The 23,340-nt window shown below is 39.8% G+C and overlaps 1 protein-coding gene across 2 annotated transcripts in view; it reads right to left on the bottom strand.

Annotated features, from left to right (window-relative positions):
- The window catches only part of UTP20 (UTP20 small subunit processome component), a 94,163-nt gene that overhangs the window by 54,629 nt on the left and 16,194 nt on the right, over positions 1-23,340 (bottom strand). For both annotated transcript variants that reach the window (XM_022599776.2, XM_089921166.1), the window contains 10 exons: positions 21,207-21,362; positions 20,975-21,063; positions 18,926-19,031; positions 15,302-15,452; positions 14,577-14,639; positions 13,612-13,770; positions 12,412-12,488; positions 11,577-11,656; positions 11,094-11,337; positions 1,430-1,615 (listed from right to left, as the gene is read on the bottom strand). In XM_022599776.2, coding sequence (XP_022455484.2) covers positions 1,430-1,615; positions 11,094-11,337; positions 11,577-11,656; positions 12,412-12,488; positions 13,612-13,770; positions 14,577-14,639; positions 15,302-15,452; positions 18,926-19,031; positions 20,975-21,063; positions 21,207-21,362 — 1,311 coding nt within the window. The remainder of the gene's footprint in view (positions 1-1,429; positions 1,616-11,093; positions 11,338-11,576; positions 11,657-12,411; positions 12,489-13,611; positions 13,771-14,576; positions 14,640-15,301; positions 15,453-18,925; positions 19,032-20,974; positions 21,064-21,206; positions 21,363-23,340) is intronic.

Here is a 23,340-nt window from a genome sequence, read left to right as displayed (position 1 = left end):
CCAAGGCAAGGAGCAGCACCTGGTTAGAGGTATGAACAGCTGTTATCAAAGCTTGAAGGTGGGTAAGATAACTTCTAGTTTAAAAGACAGGAAGAGCTTCAGTGAAGAAGCAGAATGAGAACTGTGCCTCGAAGTATGACTAGAATTTCACTTGGCAGCAAGGAGGCAAGGAGACTGCAGAAAGAAGGACATAGCAAAGGTCCAGGGGTGAGAATGGAAGAGGTATGAATGCATGAATAGCTTATTCGTTTATTCAACAAATAAACACAAGGACAAACCTTTGGATAGCTGTTATGCTGAAGGATACAAAGACGAAAACAGCAATCTCTGTCTTAGAGGAAGTAGTAGGGGATAGAATGCTCAGAGTTGTGAGAAGGTAGGAGCAGAGAAGGAACTATGGTTCCATGAAGCTTAGCCATGATCTTAGTATATAAACTCCTGTGCTTTATACACTAATTCCATTAGCTGGCAAGCCCTTCTGTGCTTGGCAAACTTTTGTCTTGCAGCTTCAAAGGTGCCCTCCCCTTTGTAAAAGTCTTCCCTTTGTGATAGAATTAAGTCATTTTTTTTTACTGTGCTCCTGTAACTCCTTTAAAAATACTTCGTTAAAATATTTCACCAGGCATTAGACCGAGCTTCTAGCTCTGCAGAAGCTAGGTACCATTCATCTCTGTTGCCCAGCACTTAGCAAAAGGACCTCGATACAGTTGCTGAATGATGAGCTAACAAATGGCTCATGGGAAAGACTCAACAAATGTGCATATCAGATTGAGATGTAAAGTGTTAAAATAACACAGCAGCGCCAGTCTGGTGGATCTCTGACACCCCAATTCAGACAATATTCAAGTAAGCTGGAGTACCTTCTGAAAGCAGAGTCACTTCTTTTTTCTAACGTTTCTAACAATTCAGGTAAATGAATAAACCAGAGAGTCAGAAAGAGAATGTAACAGCATGGAAAAAAAGAAAGCCAAAACTAATCAGGAAAGAAGTCAAAAGGCAAAGTTAAGAGTGCTGATGTGCTTATTTATAAGGGAAAAGATGTTCCATTCTGTGTTGCCCCAGCACACGAACATAATGTCCCAATGCTATGAAAGTGAACGACAAAGGTCAAGGGCATTTAACTGCTCCAGGCCCCAGTGCTCTCATCTATAAAAAGGCGCTACAATCAGATGATCCGAAGTCCCCAAACTCTTAACATTCTGTGGCTAAACAAGAAAAAATAAATAGTACGCAAGCAAAGAAAAAACTCAGAACACTGGCAGTTTTCTTCAGGTTGTAAAAGAAAATCTCAGGAAGATTCAGCACTTTGGTAAATAATTATCTGAGTAATTCATCTTGTCCCAGACTATTTCACAGGAGGTCACAAGAGGTCTCTTCCCGCTCCTCCTGGATCCGTGGATCTGTAATCTTTCAGCAACGCTGAACTTACTTGGCCGCAGCTCTTCTTGTCTTTTTCTTTTGTGAGGGTTCATCTTGGGGCGCCAGCTCTTCCCCCAACTCTTCATCCTCTCCGGCAACAGGTTCCTCTTCTATTTCCTCTGCCCCCAGCCCTCTGCCTTTTCTTCGCAGATCCTGGGTTGGTGCAACTTGCAGATCTGCTGGGTAATACTCATTGCTACAGTGGAAAGAGAGTAATATGAAACAGATGAAGCTAAATATCCTAAATGTTTATGACAGATGTATGTCCCCAGTTCACAGACTCACACACAGAAGAGACATCAGAGGCACGTTAGTCAAGCATCTTCTACAACATTTAAACTCAGCCCCTCTTAAGTACCTAATTTGACAAGTCAATCACTAACTGCAGAAGACAGCCACTTCATTGTTACACTGTTGAAAATATTTGAAATGTCTACTTTGGACTAAGCTGATATCAGCCTCCCTGTCTCTGGAACCACAACTTGGGGAGGAGGGGATAGGGGTAGATTATATTATAGTATTCAGTCCTCCAGGTATGACCTGGGAAGACAGGTGGGACTATCAATTCATTGCTTTTGAGGGAAGTCACAACATGACACAGACTCAGACTAAATGTCCAGGCAATGAAAATCAGTAAGGCTTTATATTTTGGCTCCTCTAAACTAAGCTTGTGCAGTTGGTATTCACATTTGTTCTTACTGAATTCCATCCTTTTAATTTTGGTCCATTGCTGTAGGTAACTAATGCTATCTTGAAGGCTATCATTCAGTGCATTAGTTTTGTGTCACTTTGGTTCATTCATCCAACAATTATTACTTTGTTGTCTGTTTTGTGCATGACACTGGGCTATAGATATAAGGAAACTGATCAGATAGACTTTATAGTCCTCACTCAAAAATACACTGATAGGGACTTTCCTGGTGGCACAGTGGTTAAGAATCCGCCTGCCAATGCAGGGGACATGGGTTTGAAACCTGGTCCGGGAAGATCCCACATGCCACGGAGCAACTAAGCCCGTGTGCCACAACTACTGAGCCTGCACTCTAGAGCTCGTGAGCCACAACTACTGAGCCGTCGTGCTACAACTACTGAAGCCTGTGTGCCTAGAGCCCATGCTCCACAACGAGAAACCACCGCAATGAGAAGCCCGTGCACCACAACAAAGAAGAGCCTCCGCACGCAGCAACTAAGACCCAACGCAGCCAAAAATAAATAAATAAATAAATAAATAAAAAATTACACTGATACAATACATATTTGAGGATAGCATCCTACCAGCACACCTGGAAGATATACACTATAGGTTAATACACAACACTAAACCTAGAAGGCTGAGACCCTACCATACTCAATGCTGTACTCTTAGCTAGCAGGATCTTACCCTTAATAAATAAAAAATAAATGAATGAATGAAATGAGCAAAGTTGTCCTTTAAAAACTGCACCATTATCCATTTAAAAACGTGTGTACTATACTCTCAGCCCTCAAGTAACCACATGACATATTAACCTTTACCTCCATGCACAGCATGTTCACTCATTCATTTATTACATAATTCATACAAAGCACTTATAAGAGTGTCTAACACACAGCAAGTACTATTAAATGTCACCTATCACTGAGATACTGTTGCTATTGTTAGTCATTCATTTCTGCTTCTGGTTTGGTTCTTCTCAGAGAATGTTTATAACGGATTCACAATTAGTCCTAATACCAAATTATATGAAACATATTTAGAAGTATAAATTTATAACCCCCCAAATTAAAAGCCCATAATATATTTCAAATTCAGAATTAAAGGTGACCTTTGGGTTTTTCATTAGTTTGGATCATTTACAAAAGTATTAGTTATAGGTAATCAGTGCCAATTAATCTTCAACATTTAAAAAAAATTGTGTCTTTTCAGTCTTTAAGTTTCCTTAAACTCAGAGACTCACATCCTGTTACAGGCTCCGCCCTCCATCCACACCTCACAGCACCTTGTGCTACTAGAGGAAGGTCTTTACATTAAGCTAAGGAGTAATTTATTTCTTTGGGGAAAAACTTGAAAAATTAACATGATAGGAACTTCATATCCTACTAACACCTTTAATACCGGCTTGCATAGGTACAGCCCCTTGCAATTCACAAAACAACTAATAAACACTACATGATCTTCAAAACAAGGCAAGGAAGCTGAACGTCACTGCTCTTGTTTAGACATAAAGCCCAAAGACCTATGTGAAAAAAAGAGAAAATCATTACTCTTGCACCACCATACCTACTGACCTGTGTGCATCTTTGCTTGTAACCTTTCCCAGAATGAATTATCCATGCAAACCTCTTCACTTATGCACAGAATCCTGTCTCCTCCTGCCTATTCAAAGGCAGGGCTCTCGCGATTTTATCCCCTCTCTTGCATTACCCATTTCCCCTCCCTTACGGATCATTCATGCTAGCATCGCCTACACACAGGCTGTTTAAGCTCAACGTCAACCCAGACAACAACGGCTCCCCTTCTGCTCCCACACCTCCTTCCACCTATGTCTACTTCCTTTTTTCAAGAACTGCCCACACTTGCTGTTTCCATTTTCCTTCTCCATCTTCTCTTAAGCCATTTTAATCAGAATGTCATCCCTATCAGGTCAACCAAAACAACTCTTGTTAAGGTCACTTCCAAAGCCAATGGTCAATACTTTTTTTTTTTTTTTTAATCTATCATGACAAGTGAGGTTTATTCCAACGATACGAGAAAGGTTTAACTTTCTAAAGTCAATCAGTATAGTTACCTACATTAAGAGAATAAAGAAGAAAAAAGTATACAACTAACTTATTAGATACAGGAAAATAAGTGGAAAATTTTCTCACAAATTAATGAAAACCATTTTTTTTATACAGCAGCTTATTAGTCATCAATTTTATACACATTAGTGTATACATGTCAATCCCAATGGCCCAATTCATCACACCACCACTCCCACCCGCCTGCGGCTTTCCCCCCTTGGTGTCCATACGTTTGTTCTCTACATCTGTGTCTCAATTTCTGCCCTGCAAACCGGTTCATCTATACCATTTTTCTAGTTTCCACATACATGCGTTAATATATGATATTCGTTTTTCTCTTTCTGACTTACTTCACTCTGTATGACAGTCTCTAGATCCATCCATGTCTCAACCAATGACCCAATTTCGTTCCTTTTTATGTCTGACTAATATTCCATTGTATACATGTACCGCATATTCTTTATCCATTCATCTGTCGATGGGCATTTAGGCTACTTCCATGACCTGGCTATTGTAAATAGTGCTGCAATGAACATTGGGGTGCATGTGTCTTTTTGGATTATGGTTTTCTCTGGGTATATGCCCAGTAGTGGGATTGCTGGGTCATATTGTAATTCAACTTTTAGTTTTTTAAGGAACCTCCATACTGTTCTCCATAGTGGCTCTATCAATTTACATTCCCACCAGCAGTGCAAGAGGGTTCCCTTTTCTCCACACCCTCTCCAGCATTTGTTGTTTGTAGATTTTCTGATGATGCCCATTCTAACTGGTGTCAGGTGATACCTCATTGTAGTTTTGATTTGCATTTCTCTAATAATTAGTGATGTTGACCAGCTTTTCATGTGTTTTTTGGCCATCTGTATGTCTTCTTTGGAGAAATGTCTATTTAGGTCTTCAGCCCATTTTTGGATTGGGTTGTTTGTTTTATAATATTGAGCTGCATGAGCTGTTTATATATTTTGGAGATTAATCCTTTGTCCGTTGATTCATTTGCAAATATTTTCTCCCATTCTGAGGGTTGTCTCTTCGTCTTGTTTATGGTTTCCTTTGCTGTGCAAAAGCTTTTAAGTTTCATTAGGTCCCATTTGTTTATTTTTGTTTTTATTTCCATTACTCTAGGAGGTGTACCAAAAAAGGTCTTGCTGTGATTATGTCAAAGAGTGTTCTTCCTATGTTTTCCTCTAAGAGTTTTATAGTATCCAGTCTTAATTTAGGTCTCTAATCCATTTTGAGTTTATTTTTGTGTATGGTGTTAGGGAGTGTTCTAATTTCATTCTTTTACATGTAGCTGTCCAGTTTTTCCCAGCACCACTTATTGAAGAGACCATCTTTTCTCCATTGTATATCCTTGCCTCCTCTGTCATAGATTAGTTGACCATAGGTGCGTGGGTTTACCTCGGGGCTTTATACCTTGTTCCATTGATCTATGTTTCTGTTTTTGTGCCAGTACCATATTGTCTTGATTACTGTAGCTTTGTAGTATAGTCTGAAGACAGGGAGTCTGATTCCTCCAGCTCTGTTTTTTTCCCTCAAGACTGCTTTGGCTATTTGGGGTCTTTTGTGTCTCCAAATAAATTTTAAGAGTTTTTGTTCTAGTTCCGTAAAAAATGCCTTTGGTAATTTGATAGGGATTGCATTGAATCTGTAGATTGCCTTGGGTAGTATATTCATTTTCACAATATTGATTCTTCCAATCCAACAACATGGTATATCTCTCCATCTGTGAGTATCATCTTTAATTTCTTTCATCAGTGTCTTACAGTTTTCTGCATACAGGTCTTTTGTCTCCCTAGGTAGGTTTATTCCTAGGTATTTTATTCTTTTTGTTGCAATGGTAAATGGGAGTGTTTCCTTAATTTCTCTTTCAGATTTTTCATCATTAGTGTATAGGAATGCAAGAGATTTCTGTGCATTAATTTTGTACCCTGCAACTTTACCTAATTCATTGATTAGCTCTAGTAGTATTCTGGTGGCATCTTTAGGATTCTCTATGTATATTATCATGTCATCTGCAAACAGTGAGTTTTACTTCTTCTTTTCCAATTTGTATTCTTTTATTTCTTTTTCTTCTCTGATTGTCCAGGCTAGGACTTCCAAAACTATGTTGAATAACTGCGGTGAGAGTTGACGTCCTTGTCTTGTTCCTGATCTTATAGGAAATGCTTTCAGTTTCTCACCATTGAGAATGACATTTGCTGTAGGTTTGTCATATATGGCCTTTATTATGTTCAGGTAGTTTCCCTCTATGTGCACTTTCTGGAGAGTTTTTACCATAAATGGGTGTTGATTTTTGTCAAAAGCTTTTTCTGCATCTATTGAGATGATCATATGGTTTTTATATTTCAATTTGTTAATATGGTGTATCACATTGATTGATTTGCATATATTGAAGAATCCTTGCATCCCTAGGATAAATCCCACTTGATCATGGTGTATGATCCTTTTATATGTGTTGTTGGATTCTGTTTGCTACTATTTTGTTGAGGATTTTTGAATCTATATTCATCAGTGATATTGGTCTGTAATTTTCTTTTTTTGTAGTATCTTTGTCTGGTTTTGGTATCAGGGTGATGGTAGCCTCATAGAATGAGTTTGGGAGTGTTCCTTCCTCTGCACTTTTTCGGAAGAGTTTGAGAAGGATGGGTGTTAGCTCTTCTCTAAATGTTTGATAGAATTCACCTGTGAAGCCATCTGGTCCTGGACTTTTGTTTGTTGGAAGATTTTTTCCTTTTTTTTTTCGTGGTACGCGGACCTCTCACTGTTGTGGCCTCTCCCGTTGCGAAACACAGGCTCCTGCCGCGCAGGCTCAGTGGCCATGGCTCACAGGCCCAGCCACTCCGCAGCATGTGGAATCTTCCCGGACCAGGGCACAAAGCTGTGTCCCCCGCATCAGCAGGCGGACTCTCAACCACTGCGCTACCAGGGAAGCCCTGTTGGAAGATTTTAAATCAGTTTCAATTTCATTACTTGTGATTGTTCTGTTCATATTTTCTATTTCTTCCTGGTTCAGTCTTGGAAGTTTATACATTTCTAAGAACATGTCCATTTCTTCCAGGTTGTCCATTTTATTGGCATAGAGTTGCCTGTAGTAGTCTCTTAGGATGCTTTGTATTTCTGCAGTGTCTGTTGTAACTTCTGCTTTTTCATTTCTAATTTTATTGAGTCCTCTCCCTCTTTTTCTTGATGAATCTGGCTAATGGTTTATCAATTTTGTGTATCTTCTCAAAGAACCAGCTTTTAGTTTTATTGATCTTTCCTATTGTTTTCTTTGTTTCTATTTCATTTATTCCTGCTCTGATCTTTATTTCTTTCCTTCTGCTAACTCTGGGTTTTGTTTGTTCTCCCTTCTCTAGTTTCTTTAGGTGTAACGTTAGATTGCTTATTTGAGATTGCTCTTGTTTCTTAAGGTAAGCTTGTATTGCTATAAATTTCCCTCTTAGAACTGCTTTTGCTGCATCCCATAGGTTTTGGACTGTCTGTCGTGTTTTCATTGACATTTCTCTCTAGGTATTTTTTGATTTCTTCTTTGATTTCTTCAGTGATCTCTTGGTTATTTAGTAACGTAGTGTTTAGTCTCCATGTATTTGTGTTTTTTATGTTTTTTCCCCTTTAATTGGTTTCTAATCTCATAGCACTGTGGTCAGAAAAGATGCTTGATATGATTTCAACTTTCTTAAAGTTACTGAGGCTTGATGTGTGACCCAAGATGTGATCTATCCTGGAGAATGTTCCATGCACACTTGAGAAGAAAGTGTAATCTGCTGTTTTTGGATGGAATGTCCTATAAATATCAATTAAATCTATCTGGTCTATTGTGTCATTTAAAGCTTGTGTTTCCTTATTAATCTGTCCATTGGTGTAAGTGAGGTGATAAAGTCCCCCACTATTATTGTGTTACTGTCGATGTCCTCTTTTATAGCTGTTAGCAGTTGCCTCATTGTATTGAGGTGCTCCTACGTTTGGTGCATATATATTTATAATTGTTATATCTTCTTCTTGGATTGATCCCTTGATCATTATGTAGTGTCCTTCCTTGTCTCTTGTAACACTCTTTATTTTAAAGTCTATTTTCTGTGATATGAGTATAGCTACTCCAGCTTTCTTTTGATTTCCATTTGCATGGAATATCTTGTTCCATCCCCCCACTTTCAGTCTGCATGTATCCCTAGGTCTGAAGTGGGTGACTTGTAGACAGCATATATATGGGTCTTGTTTTTGTATCCATTCAGCAAGCCTGTGTCTTTTGGTTGGAGCATTTAATCCATTCACGTTTAAGGTAATTATCGATATGTATGTTCCTATGACCATTTTCTTAATTGTTTTGGGTTTGTATTTGTAGGTCCTTTTCTTCTCTAGTGTTTCCCACTTAGAGAAGTTCCTTTAGCATTTGTTGTAGAGGTGGTTTGGTGGAGCTGAATTGTCTTAGCTTTTGCTTGTCTGTAAAGCTTTTGATATCTCCATTGAATATTAATGAGATCCTTGTGGGGTAGAGTAATCTTGGTTGTAGGTTCTTCCCTTTCATCACTTTAAGTATATCATGCCACTCCCTTCTGGTTTGTAGAGTTTCTGCTGAGAAATCAGCTGTCAACCTTATGGGAGTTCCCTTGTATGTTATTTGTCGTTTTTCCCTTGCTGCTTTCAGTAATTTTTCTTTGTCTTTAATTTTTGTCAATTTGATTACTATGTGTCTTGGTGTGTTTCTCCTTGGGTTTATCCTGTATGGGACTTGCTGTGTTTCCTGGACTTGGATGGCTATTTCCTTTCCCATGTTAGGGAAGTTTTCAACTATAATCTCTTCAAATATTTTCTCTGGTCCTGTCTCTCTCTCTTCTCCTTCTGGGACCCCTATAGTAAGAATGTTGTTGTGTTTAATGTTGTCCCAGAGGTCTCTTAGGCTGTCTTCATTTCTTTTCATTCTTTTCTCTTTATTCTGTTCCGCAGCAGTGAATTCCACCATTCTGTCTTCCAGGTCACTTATCCATTCTTCTGCCTCAGTTATTCTGCTATTGATTCCTTCTAGTGTAGTTTTCATTTCAGTTATTGTATTGGCCATCTCTGTTTGTTTGTTCTTTAATTCTTCTAGGTCTTTGTTAAACATTTCTTGCATCTTCTCAATCTTTGCCTCCATTGTTTTTCCGAGGTCCTGGATCATCTTCACTATCATTATTCTGAATTCTTTTTCTGGAAGGTTGCCTATCTCTACTTCATTTAGTTGTTTTTCTGGGGTTTTATCTTGTTCCTTCATCTGGCACATAGCCCTCTGCCTTTTCATCTTGTCTATCTTTCTGTGTTGGTTAATTCTTATTCTTCATCTGACTGATGTCTCAGACACATTTGATTCCACTGTTTACTCCCTCCTTGAAATACTTCCTTCAAGGGATATTAAGTGGTCTTGGTTCTTCTATCACTCTTTCTTGGCATCCTTGGCTGATTCCTTATCTTCCAACCTCTGAATATTGTTGTTAGTCCCTGGAAATTTTCCCTCTCTACATTTAAACCCCCAGGTGTGACTTCATTCCCTGTCTCATAATTTTAAAAACCATCCATATACTGATGAGTCTGAAATTTACTATCTTTAATCCAAACCTTTCCCCTGAACTTTAAACTCTACACTCAACTGCCTACTTGAGATCTGTGCCTAGATGTCTATTCAGCATCCTAAACTTAACATGTCTTTAAATAATGAACTCTTGATCTTCCTCACAAGTCAGCAAACTTCTGCATTTCTGTCAATCTCAGTAAATGGTAACTCTGTTCTTCCAGTTGCTCAGGCCAAAACCTTACAGACATCTTTGATTCCTCCCCTTCCTCCTTCGTGCACCCCTGAAACCCCCATCCCATGAGTGATCTGTTGCTAAGTCCCACAGGCTAATCTAGTTGCAATTCTTCAAAAATATATCTTTTTGAATTGAAATCCTTCAAAAGTTGTCAAGGATTCAACTACCTCTCATCACCTACACTATTCCCACCTTGGTCACCATCACTTCTTGCCCAGATTTTTGCAGTCTCCTCCCAACTCTACTCTGCAGTCCCTCTGCTCTCACCACTGCTGTCCCACAGTCCATTCTCAACATGGCAGCCAGAAAAATCCTCAAGAAAACTTAAGTCATGTCATCCTTCTGCTTAAACCTCCCAATGGCTTTCCATTTCACTGAGAGTAAAAAACTTAAAGGCCCTACACATATTCAGTCTCCTGTTAAATTTTTGCCCTCACCTCCAGCTACTTTCTTCCTGGATCACCCTGCTGTAGCCATGAGACTCCCTAGCTGTTCCTTGAACTAGCCTGGCTGGCTGTGGTCTGTAGCCTGCCTAACCTAACCCTACAGCATTTTCCCATGTAACGAAATGTTTCCAGAAAACATAACTTTTATTGATTGACTAGTACTGTTCTATATACCGCATCCCTTATCTTTAGAGTTTTAAAGCAATCTGACTCTCACACAGCATACCTAGTCAAAATAAAACAGTGCTCCAGAAAGTTCTTGTTATTCTTTGAGAGCACATTCCTCGGCATCATGGGAAACAGTCAAGAGGTTCAAAACAGAGTGGCTGAGGTTGAGTTACTGGAAAGTAATTTTAAGTCCCAGGCAGGCAAGAAAACAACAATAGGGCAAGAAATAACAAGGCCACTGTACACTGATCTAACTCGGTACAGCCTTTCTTACTTTGAAATCTGCAATTTTTTATTAATAGCGTTTGTGGGCTGGTTAAATTTTGGTTTACGTAAGATTAAGTGGTAAACAAAAGTTGTTTAGTTGTTATCTGATGGAGCCAGTGCTTTAGAGAGGTGCCAATGATTTGAAAAGATGACAGATTTAAGAAAAGAACTCAGCCAATCTGGGAATTTAATACTTTGCACCTTCTCTTCCTCACACCCTACCAGAGACATATTCCTAGGCAAGAACACTTACTTGATAAATCTCAAGAAAAGCGGGGAAAGCTCCCTGGACCGTGGTTCTACCCTTTCTGGGAATTTTGCCAGAGCTCGCCAGAGCAAAAACCGAAAATTGGTATGGTCCAGTCTTTCCTGAAGGTCGGTTTTCAATGCGAACTGCTCATGATAAAGAGTTCCAACGTTTCCTTCCTGAGTCTGCTCCCAACTTGCATCCCCAATGGACCTCTCCTCATCTCTTGTGTCATTTTGCAGCTCTTTCTCTGAAAGAAAAAAGGTCATCATAACCACTAGAGAAATGTTAACAACTACCCTATGTGTTTCTGCCAGTAACGGCATTCCTTTCTCTAGTAATACAAGCAAATGATAACAGTATCCAAAGGTTATCAAAGATAATACATTTCTCATTTCTGCTTTCCAATTTTATGTGTAATTAAGCAATAGAAATTAAATAAACAACCATTTCCTCCCGCAGCCCCCTCCTTCACATCCCTTTACATACCAGCATGTGCAGCTGCTTTTTCTAGATGTTCATAGTAGACTTTCCAAAATTGCTTATTTTCCATTTCACGTGCATGAGAACTGAGAGTAAAGATCATAAAATAAAACCCGTGGTATGGACCCTATTTTGAGATATCTCATACAAAAAAAAAAGTGAAAGGATATAACTAAAATACTAGTTAAGTTATCCCTGAATGTGGGGTCATAAACAACTTTTGTACTTTATTTTTCAAAATGCCTGTTCTGCTAAGGTCTAATATTTAGGGTTTTGAGAGGCCACACATAATATATTTCCAATCTGACAAAAAGCCAGAGTAGGCCCTCCGAAGACAAATGCCTGCAGAAGGACAGATTTCTATAAATGAGGCACAACATATGTATTTTTTATGTGATTATGAACGTCCTTTTTAGAGCTAAAGGGTTTTGGATACTAGACAGCAAGGGTTTTAAATTAAATTTTTAGTTTTTAAATTAAAGTTTGGCTCAATGACTCAATATATATAAATAAAAGCATACAATTATTATACAGTACTTTTTACTGTAAAAAAAATTCAATAATACAGGTGTATAATATAAAGTAAAAAGAAAAAGTTCTCCAAAGTTATTTCAAAGTACAGAGAAACATATACAAAACAACTGAATTGTCAAAAACTTGGTATCAGATAGAATAAGTAATGTTTACTTTTTCTTCACCTTGTCCCACAAAGGCTTTAAGGTAGCTATAAATACCATACACACCCATTCACTTAAATCACACCCCAGAGTATAATAATGGCTCCATCATCATTCTGCAGTAGTGAAAGCACAACAGCTTCATCCATTTCACCCAGGCTTACCTTATGAGTTCAATAACAGGATCCCAGAGAGCACTGAAGTTAACATATAACATGCCTAACAGATAACGAAGTGGCACCTGCAAGCATAGGAAATTAGTTTAGATCAGCACCAAAATGCAAGGATCCTGACTTGGACAACCTGAGGTTTGGAAAGAAGCTTCTGCTTTAAGAAAAAACTTGCAGGTGCCAATCCAAAATTCAGGTACAGTAATTTTCCTCCTCTTCCCAAAATGTCACTCACTATTTAACAGAGAAGAATCACTTAAGAAAACATAGTATTCAAACTCACTCCAGGTGTTCACGAATAAAGGATATATTTGAATAAACAGATTTGACTCATGATTAAATTCATTCCTAACAAATACTGCCATCACCTGACAAGACAAAACTTGAACGGTAATCAGTAAAGCACAGGTGCCAAAGAACCCAGCAAAGCACTATGTGAATGGCAGCTGAGGCTTTATAAGCAGATGTGTGAGTTCTCAAAACTAGGCATTAAAAGATTTCAGTTCAGAGGGTCTGAAGTTTTCACAGTCGCCTTTTGGAATGACAGTCACTGTTACTAGCATCCCCGTGCACTCAGGAAACATCATGTAAAGTGGTAGTTCTATTATTATTTGGGGGTGGGGTGCTTGTGTCTACCTTAGTAGCAGAGTCCCTTTCCAAATGGAACATAACACAGGACGCTAATATACAGAACAGGTTAAGAACAGAACTGCTCTGCTTGAAAGGGGAATGCCTCCTCTTGGCCTTCTTCCCAAAGGGATAGTGATGTATCCTCAAGGGTCATGGACGGAAAATCCCTGATACAAAAGGTAGAGGGCTGACGTCCTGCAGCAGTGAACAAATCTGGAGAAGAGTATCAGGCTGTCAACTTGACCTTGTTCCTCCTGCTGCCACCTACTACCTACCCTCACATACTACGCACATACTCAGGAGAAGGGAGGATAGTAAATTATTTCTACTGTTGAAAAGGCTGTAGAGCCATTTAACTCAAAGCATTGAACAGAACTGGGTATTTACTTAGTTTTAAATTCTTTTTTTTATAACTGTTGCTTTTAAAAATTCTTTCTCTCTCTCTCTTTTTTTAAATTTTTTGGTGGCTATTTAGTATGCTTCTCTTTTCTCAAATGCCAGCTAAACAGATCTTAAAGTATGAACTGTGTTTAAAAAAAAAAAAACCCCAAACACTGTTTTTACCTCCTGTAATGGCCCATCAGGGACTGCAGTCTGTACCACATCATGTCTTAGTTTTCTCAAATGAAGAAGCTTCTCTCTGTAATCATTCACAGTTGCTGGCACAAGTTCTGCCTGGCGTAATATAGCAAAGACAGACTGACGCTCTGAGAGCTCGTCACCCTGAACAACCAGAGGAAACCAGGAGGCAGGTCAGGATTTTGATTTTCCAAAAGAACATTAAATGTGAACAGAAGTCTAAAAAAGAAAAACTGGCATATGTTAATGTTTTAAATTAAATAAGCAACACATTTTTTGAGTAAATGATTCATTCTTCCTCACATCATTTACTTTTTGGTAGATAATTTAGGTTTAGTGTCTAGCAGAGACATGACAAGTAAAAAACAGGAAAGTAATTCTCAAAATCACTCAAGTTGACTGGCAATATTTTTTGAAATAAAGAAAATGTACATATACTTTCACTGTACAATTCTACTTCTAAGTAGAAGTAATTTCTACTTCTGGAAGTAGTCATTTGCATTATTGACATGTTTCCCTGAACAAAGGTATCTGTGTAAGGATGTTCACGGCAGTATTACTAGAAATGCTGCAAAACTACCAACAACCCACCTAAGCATCCATCAAGAGGGAACTGGTTAAATACAATATTTTAAACTGTGGGGCACTATTCAAACTTCAAAAGAAATGAGGTAGGGCTAGAGGTATGGATATGGAAAAACTTGCATGACACCATTTGTTTAAATTATGTGTGTATATACAAAATGTCTGAAAGAATAGTCACCAACTAACTATGGATTTTCAGTGGTGGCCTTGCTGAGGGGATGGGAATAAGAATGGCAAAAAGTTTTTTTCAAACTTCGTGATAGATATTTACACGGTATTTGAATTTTTTGCAAAATTATCATTTTGGAAAACAATATGTCAAGTCACATTTTTAAAAAGTTACCCAAAATGAACACTTAAAATACCTCCATTAATTCTGGAAGCCGAACCTCAAAGTGGTTTAGGATCCTTATTGTCAAAAGCCGAATCTAGAAAAATTAAAAGGCATGTTTCAAACTCCAACGTTTAAACATAAGAAACTGATTAAGAGTCAGTGAGACCTAAGTTTCATGGAATTATGAAAGATATACCACTTGTCAGAGTAATACATGTTTATTCTATTCCTTATTTCATATTCAACACCAACCAACACCTTATTCAAATGGTACTTGGAACAATTAATGACCAGACTAGACTGAGAAGATAAGGTTGCTCATAAAACGGTGCTGCTTCTTTGAACTATAACACTATAGGCATCTCTGTAAATAAGCGCAAAGAATCTGATTAAGCTTACAATTCCACTGAAATTAATGATTTTTATTTCTAAATAACATGTTCAGGTATTTCTATACACCTGAATGAGCAGCAGAATCACCTACAGAGCTTTGAAAAATCATGCAGATATGTCACTTCCACCCTATGCCTGCAGAATCAGAATTTGGGGGTGTTGGGACCCAGAATTTATATTTTTAGTAAGCGCCCCAATTAATCCTGCTGCAATCAGTTTGTAGGTCAGTGTTTAGGAATCACTGCTTTAAACAGAAACCACCCCAAAGCAGCATTTTCTGATTAAGGAGCTCTGACAACCACTGGCAATACGCGCATAAAACAAAAGATGAGAGGCAGAGAACACACCACAAAACCATAGTACCTTGGATATGCCAGTTGAAATGTTTGCTCGTAACTTGGGAAATAATTCCATTAGAGCTTCCTCTGAAAGTGGCCCCCTGCAGCCACATAAGGATAATCTCTGATAATAGAGATCAGCCAACAGCAACACAGACGGCTCCAAAGGAAACGCTCTGCAACGAGATATTTATTAGATCCAAACTGTACCATACACCACAGAGAACTTAGGCTATACTAGAAACCACAGAAAATTATCACGATGAAAGAAATGTAAGAGGGAACAGGTGAAAGTTTTACGTGGACATGTAGCATCACTTGAGACATGAAGAATCTGAGGTCCACCAACAGTGAGCCACACGCTCAAGTACAGACACACAGCCAGAGGCAGAGGCAGGATTATAATATGGTGTTTTGACTGAAGTCAAATGCTGTCTTTTCAATCCACATACTCATAAGTGACAGTGACCTAAGGGGGGATATACAATATCCACTGAGTGTTTTCTGTGTGCCGGGTACTGAGCTATGCGGGAAGCAGTACAGAGCAGGGGGCCGGCACATCAGCTCTGGGGTAGGGCAGCCTAGGCTTGAAGCCAGCCCATCATCATCACCATCCATGTAACCCTGGACAAGCCACTTAACCACCATGTGCTGTCCTCCAACAAACACTTACTGAGTATCTACCATGTACCAGTGACTTTTCTAGATGCTGGCTATAGCAGGAAACCAAGGAAAAAGTCCCTATCCTCCTGGAGCTTATATTCTAATAGGGGAAGGTCACCTCAGGAAAAGGAGGCTGGACTGAGAGACTGGTGCGTGGGGGAGAGGGCGAGAGGGCGAGGGGGTGAAGAGGAGTGCTGTCTGATATGGGGGTGGTCACGGAAGGCAGAGACTGAAGGAAGTCAAGAAGAGAGCCAAAAGGCACCTGGAAGAAAAGCATTCCCGGCAGAGGGAGCAGCGACGCCAAGTCCCAGACAGGTGTGCTTGCCTTTGTGAGGAGAATCGAGGAGACCAGTGCAGCTGGGACGGAGTGAACAAGGAGGAGTGGCTGGGGACGAGGTCAGAAGCCAGGGCCTAGATTACACAGAGCCCCGAGGAACATGATGAGGACTGCGGGTTTTATCCCAAGTAGGCTGGGTACCACAAGACCAGGGTTTCTCAGCAGTGGCTCTGCTCACGCAGGCCAGGTGACTCTTTGTTGAGAGGCCGTCCAGTGCACAGCAGGGCGCTCCTTACCCACCACACCCCAGTAGCAGTCCCCAGCTGTGATGACCAAAAACGTCTCCAGAATGGCCCGTGGTTGAAAATCACTATTTCCGAGGGTTGTTGGCAAAAGAGTGACATGTTCTCTTTCACGGAAAAGAATCATCCTTGTTGTTGGGTACAAAACAGACAGCAGCAGGGCAAGGATGCAGGCAAGGAAACTCGTTAGGAGCCTACTGCAGTCATCCAGGTGAGAGATGGAGGTTGAGACCAGACTGGCAGCGGGTGCTGAGCAGCTGGGGTTCTGGATTTATTTAAGAATTCGAGTTCCCCCTTCTACAATGTTAACAGTACCTATACCTCAGGGAATTGTTGTGAGGATTACAATAATAATGTACGGAAAGTACTCAGAAGAGTGACCGGCACATAATAAAAATTCAATAAGTGCAATTTGTGTATTGTTAACGCACAGTCTAATTCAATCTCCATGAGGGAAGTACTGCTACTCCCTTTTGAGAGAGAATAAAGTTGAGATTAACTAACTTACTCAAGGCTATCTAGCTAGTAAGCGGTGAAGACAAGGTTTAAATCCAGGTTGTCTTGGCTGTGAAACCTCTGGCGTAACCAGTAGCTAGCGCAGCACCCAGCACTGAGGCCTGCATCTACAACTTTCACGAATGAAACCTTGCACTGCCACCCTCCAAGCCGATTCGCTCCTTTTAGAGGTTTCTGGGCCTCCTAGGTTAAAAGCACCTGCCCGAGAGGCCAGCTGGCCTTCCACAAGGGACAGACAAATCCCACTCTGTTATGCATGCTTTTCTGTTTTAAAACCTCCACAGATGCCTTAAATTGTTCCCACCAAAGTATACAGTGTGAGAAGTTTAAATAGAATGACTTAAAAAAATAAAGGGGGCTTCCCTGGTGGCGCAGTGGTTGAGAGTCCGCCTGCCGATGCAGGGGACACGGGTTCGTGCCCCGGTCCAGGAGGATCCCACATGCCGTGGAGCGGCTAGGCCCGTAAGCCATGGCCGCTGAGCCTGCGTGTCGGGACCCTGTGCTCTGCAACGGGAGAGGCCACAACAGTGAGAGGCCCGCGTATCGCAAAAAAAAAAAAAGGGAACACATACGGAATATGGTAAGTAGGAAGACAACAAAGAAAAACTCCTCCTTAAAAAAATTTAAAGCAATTCAGTTAACAACAGAGAGACAGTAGCCTTGCCCAGATTGGGGAATGTACAGAGATTCTGGATTACTGCACTAAGTCTCTTAACTGGTCTCCTTTATCCTCCTTCAGTCTCTTCTCGATATAGCAGCTTGAGTGATCCTACTTTGGCCTACGCCACTCTCCTGCCAAAAACACCTCCTGTGGCTTCCCCTTTCACTCACAGTAAAAGCCAAGGCCCTACAATGGCCAAAGGTCAAACACTGCCTGCCACCACGCTCCCTATATTCTCCTCTCCTACTACCCTCTCCTCGCTCTACTCAGCTACAATAGTTCCCTGCTGCTCAAGCAAGGCACCCACACAGAGCCTCGGCACTCACATCTTCCCTGGGTTTGGGACAGAGTGCCCCAGGTCCCAGATATCCCATCCCCAGGGCTTACTTCCTTGCTGCTTCTGGGTTTCTGCTCAAATATCTCCTTGGTGAGGCCTTCCCTAGTTAAAACTCCTATTTGTCCCCAGCCTCCAGACTCTCCCTGTCCCGACTTTACTACTGTCTAACATGCCATATATTTTACTTGTTGATTTTGTTTAGTATATCTTCTTGCTAGTGTGTTAGCTCCATGAAGGCAGGGAATTGTGTGTTTCATTTACTGTGTCTCCCAGTGCCAAGAATAGGGCCTGGTACATGAGAAAAGCAATGAATACTTATTGAATGAAGTAAATGAGCAAATCTGTTGTTAAAAGCATGTAAATAAAACGGACTAGACTCCAGAAACAGAAGCAAACTACTTTACAAGATTTTTAAAACGCCTGACCTTTAGAAAGGGTGCTAAGCTGAGCAATGAATGGCTCTCAGTAACAGCCCTGTGCTATGATTCAAATCAAAATAAACTTAAAAAAACCCAAAACTGGATTGTTTTGGTATGTAGTAAAAGGACCACAGGAAAGTTTTCTGAAGTGCTAAGTGTGTCAAGCCGAGAAACACTGTGAAAGCAGAAACATGTATGTTGGAGCCACGGTGCCAGGTCATGTGACCAGCATTATACACCCACTTCACCCTGCAACACTAATTTACATACACAGTAAAATACCCTTTCACAAAGATGAATCTGTATTTAAAGACTGTATCCAAAAATGTTCTTATTTTAACTGGAGGATTTAAATCAATAATAAATTTCCTACGGGAATACAACTCAGGTAAAAAATAGGTCCAAGATTTTACCAACACAGCAGCCTTTATATTTAATTCATTATTAAGCTGAATGTAAGATATGTTTACTCACAATACTAAATTCTTCACACGTTCCACAGAAACCAGATGAAGAAGTTCAGAAGATTCTTCCAAACTTAGCAGAGTATTTACAGCTTGACAAAGAACAAATAAGTTTCCTTAAGGCAGAAAAACAGGAGAAAACACATTATTTCTTTGACACAATAACTATACACATCTCATTTTATCTACCACTTGGTATTTATACAGAGTTCTTAAAGTGAATCTGTACCTTCTAAAGGATTATCTGTCAAATGTCAGAATATAACAGAAAGGAACTGAAAAGAGGTTCCAAGTCTTATATTTTAACTTTCTTAAGAGAAAAATATATTCAGAAATAGAGAATAAAAATGTATGTTCCCTTCAACTGAGATGAAGAGAAAATTCAATGGTTCTACCAACTGGTATTATCAAAATCAGAACTTTTGAGAATAGACTTAGACTTTTCAAAAGCTAAGAAATTATCTTTGTGTAAAACTCATGTTGATTTTGTGACTCCAATTTATAAGAAATCACATAACCAATGGCTACTACGTATAACGGACTCAATTTATATTAATTAGATAATCATTTACTCCTAGACCAGAGGTTGGCAAACTATGGCCCACAAACTTGCGGGTAGTCTGTTTTTATATGGCCGGCAAACTAAGAATGCTTTTCACATTTTTAAAGGGTTGTTTAAAACAACAAACAAACAAACAGAATATGCCACAAAGACTGAAGACTGAATGTGGTCCACAAAAGCTAAAATATTTACTGTATTGTCCTTTACACAAATATTTTGCCAACACCTGCTCTAGTTAGAAAAGGGCTATCCAGCAGAACTTCCTTTCTGCAGTGGTAGAAAGGCTCTATACTTCTGCCAAATGTCCTCACAATCCAATATGGTAGCCATTTGCCACATGTGGCTACTGAGCACTGGAAATGGGGCAGGTCTACTTTATTCTCTGACACGTCTGCTTGGTATCTAACACAGAACCTAGCAATTAATATTTAAATGAATGACTACTATACACATGTGTTAGGAAAAAAAATACCATGCTAGAATAAAACAAAATACCTACTATTATTTGCTTATTTTTGTAGCAAAATTTTTTTATTAATCTTATTTTGATCAAAATACCTACTTTAAATTGCTGTTCTCAGCTAGTTGGGGGAGTTGGACAAGTATACAACAGGAAATGGTGTTTGGGGCAGGGCAGTCTACTTCTGCCTGGATGAGTCATGAAGACCTTTCTAGAGGTACTGTGTTTGAGCTGAGTTTTTTTTAATTTTATTTATTTTTGGCTGCACTGGGTGTTTGTTGCTGCGCGCGGGCTTTCTCTAGTTGCAGCGAGCGAGGGCTACTCTCTGTTGCAGTGTGCAGGCTTCTCATTGTGGTGGCTTCTCTTATTGCGGAGCATGGGCTCTAGGAACGCAGGCTTCAGTAGTTGTGGCTCGTGGGCTCTAGAGCACAGGCTCAGTAGTTGTGGCGCACGGGCTTAGTTGCGCCGCGGCGTGTGGGATCTTCCTGGACCAGGGCTCGAACCCGTGTCCCCTGCATTGGCAGGCGGATTCTTAACCACTGCACCACCAGGGAAGCCCTGAGCTGAGTTTTGAAAGCTAAGTACGAGTTCACCAAATGATGAAAGACCTAGAAAGGACTCCAGGCAGAAGGGACACATGTGCAATGGTAGCCAGAGGGACATACAAGAAAGTGTCTTGCTCTAGGTAAGCAAATGCCTGGAGCACAAGTGTATACCAGGGCTAGACTGGGCGTGGAAGACAGGAACAAGACACAAGCTGGGACTTGAAGTTGAGTCTGATTTCTTTGACCATGGCAGCCTTCTACTACTACACCTTTGGACTCAGCAAATGTTCAAGCTGTCCTGACTTTGCCACCACATTATGAGGTACAAGGGTAACGCCTCCATCTCAGCCTCTTTTTTCCCTATTTACATACAGGGGGTTCTACCAGAACACAACACAACGGCAGTACTATTCTCTGGTATCCATGTGTTTACAGTTACTCTGGGTGTGCCAGAAAAGACAGACAAGAGAACAAATGGTGATTGTAACTGACCTTTTCCAAAGCTCCCTCTGTCAACAGTCATGAAGAGTGACTCTATGAAGCAGGTGACTAGGGGTATCACCTTCTCTTTCTCCAGGGGTCTGTCCAAGAAGTGGGGAGAAAAAGGGAAATGCTCAAACTAGCATTCAATGGCTTTTTCATGAAATGGCAAAAAATGGCTAATAAATGTTTTCATCAGCTTGCTAAAACACCTTTCACAATTAAACACAGTTGATTTTCTCACCTAATATGAGGTAACACGACAAGGGCCGCCCAAGAGCATGAAAGGTAAGTACTCTCTTTATTTGGGGGTAACTGAATTATAGATAAAAGATGATCTAATACTGAGATATGTTCCTTTCCTCCCTTGGATCTGGTCTTCTTCTGCCTTATACTGGATCTGAAGGAAGAAAAGATAAACAAATATTTAAAATAAGAGAGGATATAATCACTCTAGCCCTCTGAAGTTTGAAATAAAATTGGTTCCTTTCCATGCATGGAGCATTAGTGGGAAGGAAGGAACTGGTGGTGACAGTTGAATACAAATAACTAAATAAAAGTGACTCATTTACTGATTTTTCAGTGACAGGTTTTTTCAACACCATTGGTTCTATTTTCTTCTATTTTCTATTTTAACTTGCTTCATAACTTAAAGCAACTCTCTTCCAGTTTTAGGTATTATTTCTGAATTTTGTGCTGATGGACATGTGTTTAAGAACTGGAGAGGTAATTTATTGGCATGAACTGACTTCCTCCATCCCCCCTTTCCTTTCTGACATGAATTTTACTGCTTCACAAATGTGTAGAATGATGTTGCAAAGGAATCACAGTGAATTTGACAAATGTCACTAAAATGATTATGGCTTAGAAGTAACTTTTGGACTTCCCTGGGGGTCCAGTGGTTAAGACTCCACTCTTCCACTGTAGGGAGCGCGGGTTCGATCCCTGGTTGGGGAACTAAGATCCTGCATGCCATGCGGCCAAAAAAAAAAGCAAGAAGTGACTTTCTCTGAGGCTTTAATCTGATAAGTGGTTACCCAACATTATTTTCTAATATGACATTCAGGTTTAGGTATCTGTTACTTTGGCGGTATTCTTGTTTGCCTCTATTTTTGCCAATGAACTATACCTCAGTCCTATTTAAAAGACAGAAATCCAGTGGAAATAAAAGTCACAGGAACAATAAGTAAATTGATCTGTTTTTATAATTAATTCTCCATGTCCAGTTTGGTTAACTTATTACAGAATAGAAGTAGAATATCAGGTTTTTATTCCTATACCTTTTTATCATTAAAGTTAACCAAAAAAGTTGCATTCTCTTTTGTTTCATACTTATCAGGATACTGAATGCTTGGAAATTATGAGAGATAACTAAGTTAATTTTACTGGTAATTTCTAAAAGTCACTGTACCTTGATATACAGTCTTTCTAGTATTAACCATGACTCAATAATCGGAAAAAATCTTACAAATAAAATATTGAGATGCTTTATAAAGATGAGTCATTAGTTGCCACATCATTCCCCTGCTTCGTCACACCTGCCAACGAGCTCCTCCAATAAAATCCATACTCACCTCACCCTGTAAGGCCTTGGGTGATACGACCCTCTCCTCCTTCACTCACTTCCTCCCTCCTCCTTACTCAATGCTCTTTACCCACACAGGCTTTCCTTTTGTTCCTCAAACACACTGGGCTTATTCCCATCCCAGAGCCTTTGCAGGAACGCTTCCCTTTGCCTGGAAAGCCTTTCACCCAGCCTCTCTTTGCCAGGTTGGATCCTTCCACCATTACAATCGGACCAAGCGTCCCCTTTCTAGACAGGAGTAGTGCTGCCTCTCTATCTACTCTGTCTCAAAGCCCTGTTTTATTTTTCTTTTTATCACAATCTAAAATTAACTTGTTTGTTTATCTGCCTCACATGCCTGTCCCCCCAAGATTGTCATCTCCCCCAAAGAAGAAACCTTTTTCTTTATTATATCCCAGTACCTAGAACAGTGTCTGATACAATAAATATCTATCAAATGACAGAATAAATTTATCTTCCCAAGAGTCTTTTCACATCTATTATCTCCTTTTATTCTCACAATAAATCTGTGAGATGAGTGGATGGAGTGTGATCAGGAATATTCAGACAAAGGTGACCATTCACATATTATTCTACAGGGTGATAGAAGTTTTCTTAGACAAAGAAATACAGAACCTGTGGCACTCGCCTTAAGTTAATATGCTTACATTTATTAGGAATGATAAGGGAACTGGTTTCCTGATCTATAATTTCTAGAGGCACACCCACTCAACTATTTGAAAAATAGTAAGCAGAATCCTCTCAAATATTTACATAAACTTTGTTTCGACTTCCAAAGAGTATGTACTGTTTT

Source organism: Delphinapterus leucas, chromosome 11, assembly GCF_059928025.1.
Source record: "Delphinapterus leucas isolate spDelLeu-1000000601 "Yukka" chromosome 11, BTC_Dleu_Yukka2, whole genome shotgun sequence".
NCBI lineage: Eukaryota > Metazoa > Chordata > Mammalia > Artiodactyla > Monodontidae > Delphinapterus > Delphinapterus leucas.
The sequence above is the reverse complement of the archived record's forward strand: the minus strand, read 5'-3'. Positions and strand labels throughout refer to the sequence as shown.